General features: G+C 49.5%; 1 protein-coding gene across 1 annotated transcript in view; it reads left to right on the top strand.

Annotated features, from left to right (window-relative positions):
- Positions 1 to 12,062, top strand: part of ARID3C (AT-rich interaction domain 3C) — a 125,213-nt gene extending 113,151 nt beyond the window's left edge. Inside the window, exons 4-8 of the mRNA XM_082242007.1 lie at positions 3,260 to 3,443; positions 4,315 to 4,559; positions 6,323 to 6,592; positions 10,186 to 10,275; positions 10,620 to 12,062. Coding sequence (XP_082098133.1) covers positions 3,260 to 3,443; positions 4,315 to 4,559; positions 6,323 to 6,592; positions 10,186 to 10,275; positions 10,620 to 10,756 — 926 coding nt within the window. The 3' untranslated portion in view covers positions 10,757 to 12,062. The remainder of the gene's footprint in view (positions 1 to 3,259; positions 3,444 to 4,314; positions 4,560 to 6,322; positions 6,593 to 10,185; positions 10,276 to 10,619) is intronic.
- The last annotated feature ends 382 nt before the right edge of the window (positions 12,063 to 12,444 follow it).

Below are 12,444 nucleotides of genomic sequence, written 5' to 3'. Positions count from 1 at the left end.
TTGACCAATCTCTGCTTGGTCTAGGTCTAGCTCTGCATTCAAATCCTGCCACAAAACGCTGTCCTGTCAAGATAGCGGGGAGCCACCTAATCTAATCAATGCACACCCACACTGGAACGTGGGCACTCTTGCAGAAGTCATTTTCTGGGAATGGGGGACATTTTCCCATCTCCGCCGTATTAAGCAGTTGGTCCCTTACCCTTTCTCACCCTGATCTGGCCACAGTGATCCATGCTACAGTCACCTCTAGGCTTGATTATTGTAACTCGCTCTACACGGGGCTGCCCCTGAAGCTGACCCAGAAACTCCAGTGGGTGCAGAATGCTGCGGCAAGGCTCCTTATGGGGTGCTCGCCGCGGGATCACATTCATCCAGTGCTTTGCCAACTGCACTGGCTCCCGGTGGAGTACAGGATTAGGTTTAAGGTGCTGGTTTTGACCTTTAAAGCCCTATACGGCCCTGGACCCTCGTACCTATGGGACTGCCTCTCCTGGTATGCCCCGCGGAGGACCTTAAGCTCCACAAATGACAACATTCTGGAGGTCCCATGTCACAAGGTGGTTAGATTGGTCTCAACCCAGGCCAGGGCCTTTTCAGTTCTGGCCCCGACTTGGTGGAACACTCTGTCACAAGAGACTAGGGCCCTGCGGGACTTGACATCTTTCCGCAGGGCCTGCAAGACAAAGCTGTTCCGCCTGGGCTTTGGTTTGGATTCAGTCTGACCCTTATGTTTCCCTCCCCGTATGGTTTTGATCTATGGGCTACTTTTAAAATGAGGCTGCAATTTAAATTGCATTTTAACCTGTATTTTAAATTCCCCCCCCCCATTATGCTTTTACTGTAATTTTACTGGTGTTAGCCTCCCTGAGCCCAGCTCTGGCTGGGGAGGGCAGGGTATAAATAAACTTTATTATTATTATTATTATTATTATTATTATTATTATTATTATTACTTGAAGATGCTTTCCGTGGCTCAGTGGCAGAGCATGTGCCTTGTGGGTGAGAGGTCCTGAGTTCAAGTCCTGTCATCACTGTGGGCGATAATGGGGCTAGATCAGTGGTTTTTTTGGGCCACCTTCCCCTTGATTCCTTAAATTCATACCCTACCGTATCCAAAGCATTAATGAATGGATGACCACAAGGACGCCACACTGCTAAATAAAGCATGCAAAACGATTTTTAAAAAGGAGCAAAGTTAGGCATATCAATGGAAATTGTCAGGGAACAGAATCCAGCTTTTCTTGCCACAGAATGCGTGGGGACAGATTTTTTTTAAAAAAAGAATCCTAGAATTGTGGCGTTGGCGGGTCACCAAAGGTCATCTAGCTCAACCCCCCTTGCAATGCAGGAATCACAGCTAAAGAATTGCTGCTGTCCCTGTTGCAGACAGCCGTAAAAGCTGTCTAGATCCATAAGAATTTTTTTTACATGTTTTCCTGAATGCAGGTAAAGAATGGAACCACATGCAGGTCAATTTGGGGGGTGAGATGAGCTGTCTGTTTTAATGCAGTTCACACAAGACTCTCTATTATATCCATCACAACTGGCTGCACGGAAATGGTTCCTCCGCTCTGGGATGGATCCGCGAAGCCCAGAGTCAAGTAATGGACGTCGAAGCAGGAATAGGGCTCCACTCCAGGTTTTTGCTATTTCAGCCTCATCAGTCTGTGTTTTATCTTCAGTTTTCCTTTGGAAGCGCCCTATTCCTGACCAGCTGACCTCTTTGCTAGGCAGTTTATCTCAAAGGTTAATCTGCATTTTTCTAAATCCTGCATTTCTAACCCGAACTCTGATGTTTTAAATTTTTTTTGTAGCCATTTCCCTCTGGTTTTGTCTCCCTCTGCTGGAGAGAATCAATCCTACGTCACAAAAGATTTCTTTGCCACAGAACCAAGTGGGCTCAATAAAACAGGGCAGCTTTTTCTAAGTTCTTAATTTATAGCGTGACCTTTATCTGGGGGTTTTACATTAACTTGGGCATATACCGCGATAGCCAAAATTATTTTAAAAGAAATATTATGTTCTTCAGCCTGCATTGATCATGGAAAAGGAAGACATTTTGCATGAGCCGAAACCTTGCCTCCTTCCATCATTCATAGATATAATCCTGCACAATTTATTCTGATTAGCCGAATGGGAAAAGGGTTGTGTTGAGCACTGAAGACCCAGTCCAAACCACTGATATCTTCATAAAACCATAGAATTGTAGAGTCAGAAGGGACCCTGATTGTGATCTAGTCCGACACCTTTAATGCCAAACTCACAGCTGAGCCATCCGGCCTCTGTTTAAAAAATCTCCAATGAAGGAGAGTAAAACCCCTTTCGAGGGAGTTGGTCCCACTCAGGGCCGGATTTAGGTTTGATGAGGCCCTCAGCTCCTGAAGGTAATGGGCCCCTTATTTGTAAGTGATTACTCAAAACCTGCAAATGAGTCCATTTCTTTGCATTGTTTCTTGTTATGTACTGAGTTGAATAGGCTCCAAAAAGCAGCAGCCTGATCGGTCCTAGAACAATAGTATTCAGAATGCAGAAGTCTGATTGGTCCTAGAACAATGCAGTAGTATGATTGGTCCGCAGGAGCCACCCAATCCAGCTCCAGGTGGAAGTGAATCCGCAACCTGATTGGCCTACAGGAGAATCCCGGAACAAGCCAATCATGTGGGGCCCATTGTGTAAATAATGTATATAAAGCAGATATTTCGGGGGAACTTTCATTCCTCACTACTATGAGCTGAATAAAGAGCATGAACTCCACACTTGACTCCGAGTATATTTCATTTCTGTAGGTAAGCCGTAAATGGTTCCCAATCTTCCTTGAAGGATTTTTTTTGTCCTTAAGTCAAAGTTTTTCAGTTAGTTTTGCCATTTCGGTGTATTCCATAAGCATTTCTTGCTTTTCTTCCTCAGTTGGTGTTTTATTGCTTTTCCATCTTTGTGCCAATAGCATCCTTGCCGTGGATGCATAGTTGTCAAAGTTTCCCTTTTTTAAAGGGGAATGCCCTTATTGCGAATAGGATTCCTTGCAAGAAAAGGGAAAAGTTGACAGCTATGCGTGGATGTAGCATACATAAAAAGTTTTTGTTTTCCCTTTGGCAGATCTTGAGACATAAAATTCCTAACAAAAAGGCTTCTGGGCTTTTAACAAAGGTTATCTTAAACATTTTTTTCCATTTCATTGTATATCATTTCCCAGTAATTTTAAACTATTTTACAATTCCACTATTAACATTTGGCAACCTTGAATTTCCTCTCTCCCCAGGGACTCCCGTGAACCGGATCCCCATCATGGCCAAGCAGGTCCTGGACCTCTACACCCTCTACCAGCTGGTGACCGAGAAAGGGGGCCTGGTGGAAGTCATCAACAAGAAGATCTGGCGCGAGATCACCAAAGGCCTCAACCTGCCCACCTCCATCACCAGCGCTGCTTTCACCCTCCGTACGCAGTGAGTGGCTTGTTCTCCCGCGAAGAGGCGAGGGGGCTCTGGAGGTGCAAATGACTCTGAAAAGCTGGTATCGCTAAATCAAAATCCATCCGTTTGATTGAGTTAATTAAACGGAAGAACTTTATAGAATCATAGAATCATAGAGTTGGAAGAGACCACAAGGGCCATCGAGTCCAACCCCCTGCCAAGCAGAAAACTTTAATTGGATCTTGAACGTCTGCTTTGCATTCTATGGTGTTACTTAGCATGTCATGCAAACTGCTGTTCTGAACAATTCTGAATAGGGTAATAATAATAATAATAATAATATTTTTTTATTATTTATACCCCAGCCTTTCCGGTTCAGAAAACCAGGCTCAGGGCGGCTAACAACAAATTTAAAAGACTTAATTGATGCTACAAAAAAACCAGCATAAAATACGGTATAAAATGTGAATAACAATAAAGAAAAAATCAATTTAGGGGGAAAATCGATCCAATAAACATTAGATGGTCACCAGGGCTAGCTGGCTAAATTAGCCCTATTTGGGCCAGCGAGGAGACCAGGGGAGAATTAGCTGTGGGATCCCAGAGCAGGTAATCTTCATAAAAAGGGGAGGGGGAGGGAAGGAAGGGGAATAAAAGATCAGGCTGAATTCAAATTAAAGGCCAAGCCCTGTGGAAGGAGGTTAAATCCTGCAGGGCCCTGGTCTCCTGGGACAGAGCATTCTACCAGGTCGGAGGATAGTCTGACTTCCTTAGTGGGTAGTGGGTGAGTTTATGAAACCGAGGGGAGGGGGTTGCCCGGAGAAAGTTCGGGAACCGCTACCCTGGCACTCTAACCACTACCCCACGCTTCCTCTCTCCCTTTCTGCCTCCCTCCGCATGCCAGGTACATGAAATACCTCTATCCCTACGAGTGTGAGAAGCGGGCGCTCAGCTCCCCCGGCGAACTGCAGGCCGCCATTGACAGCAACCGGAGGGAAGGGAGACGGCAAGCCTTTGGGACCACGCTCTTCAACTACTCTCCGGTGGGTACGCCGGGGGTCCTGGCCTCGCCCAAGATACCGCTGCCCTCCCTCACCATCTCTGCGCACAACTGCAGCCAGATCAACCAGGTGCACGCCATCAAGAAAGGTGAGGCAGTTGGGCATAACTCAGACTGAAATTCCCAGGTGTCAAAAAAGGTGATTTACCGTATTTTAATAATAATAATAATAATAATTTATTATTTATACCCTGCCCATCTGGCTGGGTTTCCCCAGCCACTCTGGGTGGCTTCCAACAAAATATTAAAATACTATAATGCATCAAACATTAAAAACTTCCCTAAACAGGGCTGCCTTCAGATGTCTTCTAAAAGTCTGGGAGTTATTGTTCTCTTTGACATCTGGTGGGAGGGCATTCCACAGGGCGGGGGCCACTACCGAGAAGGCCCTCTGCCTGGTTCCCTGTAACTTGGCCTCTCGCAGCGAGGGAACCGCCAGAAGGCTCTCGGAGCTGGACCTCAGTGTTTGGGCTGAACGATGGGGGTGGAGACGCTCCTTCAGGTCTACTGGACTGAGGCCGTTTAGGGCTTTCAAGGTCAGCACCAACACTTTGAATTGTGCTCGGAAACATACTGGGAGCCAATGTAGGTCTTTCAAGAGCGGTGTTATATGGTCTCAGCGGCCGCTCCCAGTCACCAGTCTAGCTGCCGCATTCTGGATTAGTTGTAGTTTCTGGGTCACCATCAAAGGTAGCCCCACGTAGAGCGCATGGCAGTAGTCCAAGCAGGAGATAAGCAGAGCATGCACCACTCTGGCCAGTCAGTCTGTGGGCAGGGAGGGTCTCAGCCTGCATACCAGATGGAGCTGGCAGACAGCTGCCCGGGACACAGAATTGACCTGCGCCTCCATGGACAGCTGTGAGTCCAAAATGACTCCCAGGCTGCACACCTGGTCCTTCAGGGGCACAGTTACCCCATTCAGGACCAGGGAGTCCCCCACACCTGCCCGCCTCCTGTCCCCCAGAAACAGTACTTCTGTCTTGTCAGGATTCAACCTCAATCTGTTAGCCACCATCCATCCTCCAACCGCCTCCAGACACTCACACAGGACCTTCACCACCTTCAGAGAGGTATAGCTGGGTATCATCTGCATATTAATGGACACCCAGCCCAAACCCCCTGATGATCTCTCCCAGCGGCTTCATGTAGATGTTGAAAAGCATGGGGGAGAGGACAGAACCCTGAGGCACCCCACAAGTGAGAGCCCAGGGGTCTGAACACTCATCCCCCAACACCACTTTCTGAACACAGCCCAGGAGGAAGGAGCGGAAGCACTCTGGTACCCCATAATTAAATACAGTATACTCCCAAAGAGACTACCTTACACTGCGTTTAAAACCAAAATCGCATTTGGATAGAAACTGTTTCTCAGGCGGCTAGTCCTAGTCTTTATAACCCTGGACCTTCTTCCAGAAGGCAGAAGCTGAAAGAGATCATTTCCGGGGTGCGCACTATCCTGCGCTATCTCTGCAGCTTTCTTATGACACCTGACAGCATAGATTTGATCCAAGGTGGGAAGAGTGCACCCAGTTATTCTCTCCGCAGTCTTTACAACCCTGGACAGCATTGTTTTTCCCCTGGCCGTGCAGCTCCCAAACCACACACACAGACCAGAAGTTAATACACTCTCCAAAGTACAATGGTAAAATGCCATCAACAGGTCCTTGGAGAGATTGTTTTTCCGGAGGATTCTCAGAAAATATAACCTCTGCTGTGCTCAGGTCTTTGCTGTTTTCTCCCCAGGTTAGGTCATCCTTGTATTGCAGGGGGTTGGACTGGATGCCCTTTGGGGGTCCCTCGCAATTCTGCCGCTCTGCAATTCCTCCCCCCTCTCTTTTCTCCCCCCCTCCAGAGGAGAGCGTCCTTTCCTCCGCGGTCCCCGGCCGCCTGGCCATCCCTGTCAGCTTAGCCGGGCACCACTTGGTGGCTGCGCAAGCGGCCGCGTCTCAGGCGGCCGCCCTGGAGCAGCTGCGGGAGAAGCTGGAGGGGGGCGAGCCCCCCGAGAAGAAGATGGCCCTGGTGGCTGAGGAGCAGCAGCGCTTGGTGCAGCAGGCACTCCAGCAGAACCTCCTGGCCATGGCGTCGCAGTTCCCGGTCAACATCAAGATCAACAACCGCGGAGGTGAGAGGTGTTCCCTGCACGTCCGGGTTGCAAAGGGTGTCTGCAAACCCCTGCTCCCCACAGGGAATTCTGGGAAGCGTAGTTTTGTGCCAGGAGGATGACAAGTCTCGGGAACCTCTCCCCAAACTACAGTTCCCAGGATTCTCTGGGGCAGCGCAGCCAGAGAGGGCAGTGTCCGGAGTATAGCTGTCAACTTTCAGATTTGGAAATAAGGGATCAGCAGCCTCACCTGTCCCAGGGACAGTCTACGGGATATCTAACAATCCGGGATAGCAGCGGGAAGCAGCGGGAAACGGCGCTGGAATAAGGGAATTTCCCGCAAAAAAGGGAAGGTTGACAGCTAAGGTCCAGAGGTGACTTGGATCTGTATCTGTTGTCATCATCCATTGTATTACCTGCTCTCCAGCAGCACGTTCCAGGAATGGTTGCAAGAATTGGAAAAGCAGATTGCTGTCACCAGAGCAAGCCCTGAATAATAATAATAATAATAATAATAATAATAATAATAATAATAATAAATTTTATTTATACCCCGCCCTCCTCAGTCAAGACCGGGCTCAGGGCGGCTGACACCAGGTATAAAACAATTGATTGAAATACAACTTAAATACAAGATTAAGATACAGCATTAAAATGCAGCCTCGTTTCAGTAGAAACTCAAATCAAACACTTTTGGGGGATGAAAACATCAAATCTTCACCAAGGCCAACTATCCAGACCGGTCCTACGTGGGCCAGAAAAAAGCCAGGGAAGTCCCCAAATAGGAGTTCCATCACAGAAGGAGAAAGGAAAAAGGAAAGAGGGGAAGGGGATCAAGTTGATTCCAAGCCAAAGGCCAGGCGGAACAACTCTGTCTTGCAGGCCCTGTGGAAAGAAATCAGATCCTGCAGGGCCCTGGTCTCATGAGGCAGAGCGTTCCACCAAGTTGGGGCCAGTGTTGAAAAGGCCCTGGCTCTGGTTGAGGCTAATCTGACTTCCTTAGGGCCCGGGACCTCTAGGGTGTTGCTATTTATGGACCTTAAGGTCCTCCGCTGGGCATACCGGGAGAGGTGATCCCGTAGGTACGAGGGTCCTAGGCCTGTACAGTTTTCCACACCTCTTGGGGGTCAAGGGGCAAGGCAGAGGGGTTGCGTCTTCAGCATTTGTGGAAAACTGTACAGAAACACACGCCTCTGGTGTTCCACAGTTCCTCAGCTTAGGGGCTGTCACAGAAAAGGCCCCTCCACAAGTAAAAAAATAAAATTAAAAATACTTCGGCAGAACTACCAAGAAAGGCTTCTTCTTTCTGATCTTGCAGTATCATAGAGTTGTAGAGTTTGAAGCGACCCCGGGACATCTAGTTCTTGAACTGAGATTCCTGCTTGAAGCGGGTTGGACTAGATGACCTTTGGGGGTTCCTTGCAACTCTGCAATTCTAGGATTCTTTGACTTTGGAGAAGCACTTTTGCACCCCAGTGAATGTGTCTGGGTAGGAAAGGGTGTGGAGAAATTAGTAAGTTAAGAAAGCAGGTGAAAGTGCAGGGAGGGAACTTGCACACTTTTTTTTGCAAGTAATTTCGATTGCGGGGAAGTGAACTGTGCTTCCGGAGAGCAGGGCCATCACTGACAGTGCTGGGGAGGTTATTCTGGGGGTCTGTTCATCCAAGAAACAACTCCTTTCAGCAAGGATCTGTAAAACAGAGCACACACGCTAGAATCAACTTTGCAAAAATGATTCCAAGCGTTTCTCGGGGATTCACAGCTCCCGTTGTTAAGTTACCTTTTGCATTGCACTTCAAGCCTCTTCAAAGTGCTTCATAGCCATTACTGTGCAAGGTAGATCAGTATTACCCCCATATGGTAGGTGAAGCAAGATTACTTCCTTATTTACCTATATCACAAAATTTACCCACTGTTTGCTTGTGGAAACCTCCTGCCCAAAGCGGTTTACCAAAACGACAAAACTATAAAATTATTGCAGAGAAAAATGAACAACGACTATTTAAAACTTCTGAGATGAGGCAGGAACCTTTCTACATATGTGGTGGGAGTGCAAAGAGATAGTGGGATTCTGGGGAAATATCTACAACGAACTGAAAAAGATGTTTAGATTTTCATTTTAAAAAAACACCAGAACCCTTTCTCCTAAGTATCATGTCAGAGGAAATAAAAAGAACGGTCAGAGCAATATTTATGTATGCAACTACGGCGGCAAGGTTATTGATTGCCAAAAATTGGAAAATGCAGCAGCGTCCCCAACTAAAACAGGCTGGTTATCTAAAATGATGGAATGCTTCCATATTGCCGAACTAACAGGGAGGATAAGAGGAGATATGGTACAAAAAGTGAATAAGGAGTGGGCTATCTTTAAGGATGCGGGTGGCACTGTGGTCTAAACCACAGAGCCTAGGGCTTGCTGATCAGAAGGTCGGCGGTTCGAATCCCCGCGACGGGGTGAGTTCCCATTGCTCGGTCCCTGCTCCTGCCAACCTAGCAGTTCGAAAGCACGTCAAAGTGCAAGTAGATAAATAGGTACTGCTCCAGCGGGAAGGTAAACGGCGTTTCTGTGTGCTGCTCTGGTTTGCCAGAAGCGGCTTAGTCATGCTGGCCACATGACCCGGAAGCTGTACGCCGGCTCCCTCGGCCAGTAAAGCGAGATGAGCGCCGCAACCCCAGAGTCAGCCATGACTGGACCTAATGGTCAGGGGTCCCTTTACCTTTATCTTTAAGGAATACATCAAAATTTATGTGGAAAAAGTAGAATTTCTGACAGATACTGTCCAGAGTGAATCCAGAAAATGACGAGAGTGAAAGGAGAGTAAAGTCAAGATAGAAGAAGAGATTAAAGAAATAATGAAATGCGTTTAAGCTAGTTGGAAAAATAAAGTAGCGTAACAAGAATGGCTGGAAGTCAGGTCACTTGGTGGGTGTCTGTGTGGGGTAGGTGTGTAGGTACAGTGGTGCCTCGCAAGACGAAATGAATTCGTTCTGCGAGTTTTTTCGTCTTGTGAAGCACGGTTTCCCATAGGGTATTAACGGCTTTAAGAAAAAGGAAACAAACTTGCAAGACGTTTTCGTTTTTCATCTTGCAAAGCAAGCCCATAGGGAAATTCGTCTTGCGAAGCAACTCAAAAAACGAAAAACTCTTTCGTCTTGCGCTTTCTTCGTCTTGCGAGGCATTCGTCTTGCGAGGTACCACTGTATGATGATATGTACAGTATAGGTAGGTATTATATAGAGTAATGTAGGTATGTTTTATGTTATGAAAATAAGTTAGTGTGTTGTGTGTGTGTACTGTGTAAATGTTTATGTATGTGTTTTATATGTTCATTAAAAAATTAAGGAAAACAACTTTGAGATGGGTGAGTGAGGCTGACTTACTGGCAGAGGTGAGATTTGAACCCAAGGCTTCTGGGTTTACAGAAGAGTCTCTGAGCCGCTTTGCCGCAGGGACTTGAGCTGTGAGCTGCCGGCCCATCTCACTTTGATGAGCAGCCGCCTATCAAACGGCGGGCTTGGGTTGTGCAAAGTGGGGCTGGACTGGCTCTGGGCTCCATCCTCCCTGCCTCTCCCTTCCGAAATCCCTCTATCGGCATTTTCTTCTCCCCTTCCAGATGACAGACAGGAGGCTGCATTGAACCTGTCCAGCAATGGCATTAGCAGTATCAACATGTCAATAGAAATAAATGGAGTTGTCTACACAGGTAAATAGGAAGGGGGGGCTGCTTCACCCGTGTAATTGCAGCCGGGAAATCCAATAAGTTATAGCTGCGGCCCGGCTGGCGACCTTTCCCTCCGACCCTGATGTCTTTGCTATGATAAAATCCATCATTGTGAAGTCGCGGGGCCTGCAGTGTGCAAGAGACTGTCCTTTGCCCAGGTAGGGGCAAGAATGCATGCCAGGACATTTTTTGATTTTTGTTATTTAATTCAGTTCTATAGTCGATGACTTCTTGTTTCAGGGATTTTCACGGCAAGTCTTTTGTGTAAGGACCTCCTCTGTGGTAGATGGGAACCGCTGTAACCTTGGCCTCTCTTCTCCCGCCAGGTGTGCTGTTTGCCCGCAGGTCTGGCGTCGCCGGCACCACCGCGAGTGCCCACAGCCACACCAGCCCCGTGACCTCGCAGAACCAGCTGCTGTCCACGGCGCCACGGGGCCACACTCCGGCCAGCACTTCGCCGTGAGGGGAGACGTCCGGGGAGCCTCCTGCCTCCACCCCTCAACCTGGCGACCTCGGGCGGCAGAGACAAAGCCACGGTTGCCCTGTGCCAGGGCCCAGCAGAGGGCACCCAGGGTTGCGGCTGAGTGGGGCTGGGTGTTGCAGCCCCGTCCTTTCCTGGGGGGTGGGATTTCCGGGCAGGATGGAACGAGACGCTTGAGCAGAGAGCTTTGGAGAGGACTTGAGGGGACTTGGAGAAGGAGGAGGAGGTTGGGGAGACCTCGAGGCCGGACTCTGGACTCTGGAGAAGACTCAGCGGCGGGTACGGGTGCTTCCTGCATCCGCTCCCCTCCCCTGTCAAACACGCACAGTTGTATACCCAGCACAAGCATGCTGTTCGCACACACAACACCTCACATCTTCCACGGGACATCGCTCAGGGCTTGGCAGCCCTCGTGGGACTGAGGCCTCGCTCTCGCCTGCCCCATGCCAGGTTGGGGGGTGCCAGGGGCAGAGGTGGGTAGGGCCTCAGCGCTGGCAGGCGTCATTCCAGGCACACAGGTGCCAGAGGTCTCTGCGCCCACGTGCGGGCGAGAAAAGAGGCATCGCTAGGCATGCAAGGAGGTCATGGAGCAAAACTGGCAAGGGGAGAGTCTCAGGGGCCAGGGAGAGAGGCCCGGGAGGGTGGATTTGGCCCCCAAGGCCTGGCCCACCTCACCCCGGACATTCTCTCTCTCACACGCAGTGGCCCTCCTCTCCCTTCCGTTGGCGGGGTCTCTTGCCCTTTGCAAACCGCAGCTGTGGGGCATCAAAAGCACTTGGGGGAGATGCGAGGTGCGCAGAACCCCAAGCCTGGCGTTGAGTTTAGAAGGGAAGAGGGTGGATGTGGGAGGGGAAGCCAAAGGGGAAAGATGGAGGCCGAGGTGGCAGGGAATCAAAGAACAGGCAGGCGAGGCAGGTGATGGAAGTGGTCCATTTTGGGAATAAGACAGCAGCTTCTGGGGTTGGGGCTGTAGATCAGTTGCACTTGATTGTAGAAATTGCTCTTTCTCACCCCCCGCTGCTGTGGTACCCAACACCTCCCCAAATGCTGTACCCTCTGCAAGGTGCCTTGGCGATGCCCGCTGGTCACTTCCATCCCTTCCCCTCCTTGCTTTGCCAGCCCAACATGGGTGCCTCTCCTTTCCCCTCGTGCAACGCGCCCTCTGTCGGGGAGCAAGCCCAGCACACGGGCCGACGGATAGCTGACCTTGGCGCACTTTCCTCATTGCCACCCTGGGGAGCCAGTGGGGGACAGGCTGGGTTTGCCTCTCCCCCTGGTTAGGCTGCCATTGGGGGTGGGGAGCAGGGTTGGGTTGGGTTGGGGGGCAATCCTTTGGAATCACTGGAGGGGTGGGGGTCCGGGTGGGGTGTCGGGGAATCTCTTTTTGCGCCCGTGCAAGGTTTATAGAGACGTACCAAAGAAGGGATCGAGTTCATCTACCTCATGTTCTTTTGAAAAATGTGCCAACGGGGGGAAGTGGGGGTGGGTTTGGGGAGAGGCAGGCCAGACAAGCTGGCGACTCGGCCTGCTTCCGGAGCCGCTGATTCTGCAGCCGACGGGAGCTTGGCTTTTGGGTTTGTTTTGAAACAATCCTGTGCTTTTGACCAAAGAAACTCTCCTCTTCCCTGCTGAGCCACTTGCTGCACAAGATTTCATCTTCCCAGACGGAC

Source organism: Podarcis vaucheri (assembly GCF_965113315.1).
Source record: "Podarcis vaucheri genome assembly, chromosome: 11".
In the NCBI taxonomy this organism is placed as follows: Eukaryota; Metazoa; Chordata; class Lepidosauria; order Squamata; family Lacertidae; genus Podarcis; species Podarcis vaucheri.
The sequence above is the reverse complement of the archived record's forward strand: the minus strand, read 5'-3'. Positions and strand labels throughout refer to the sequence as shown.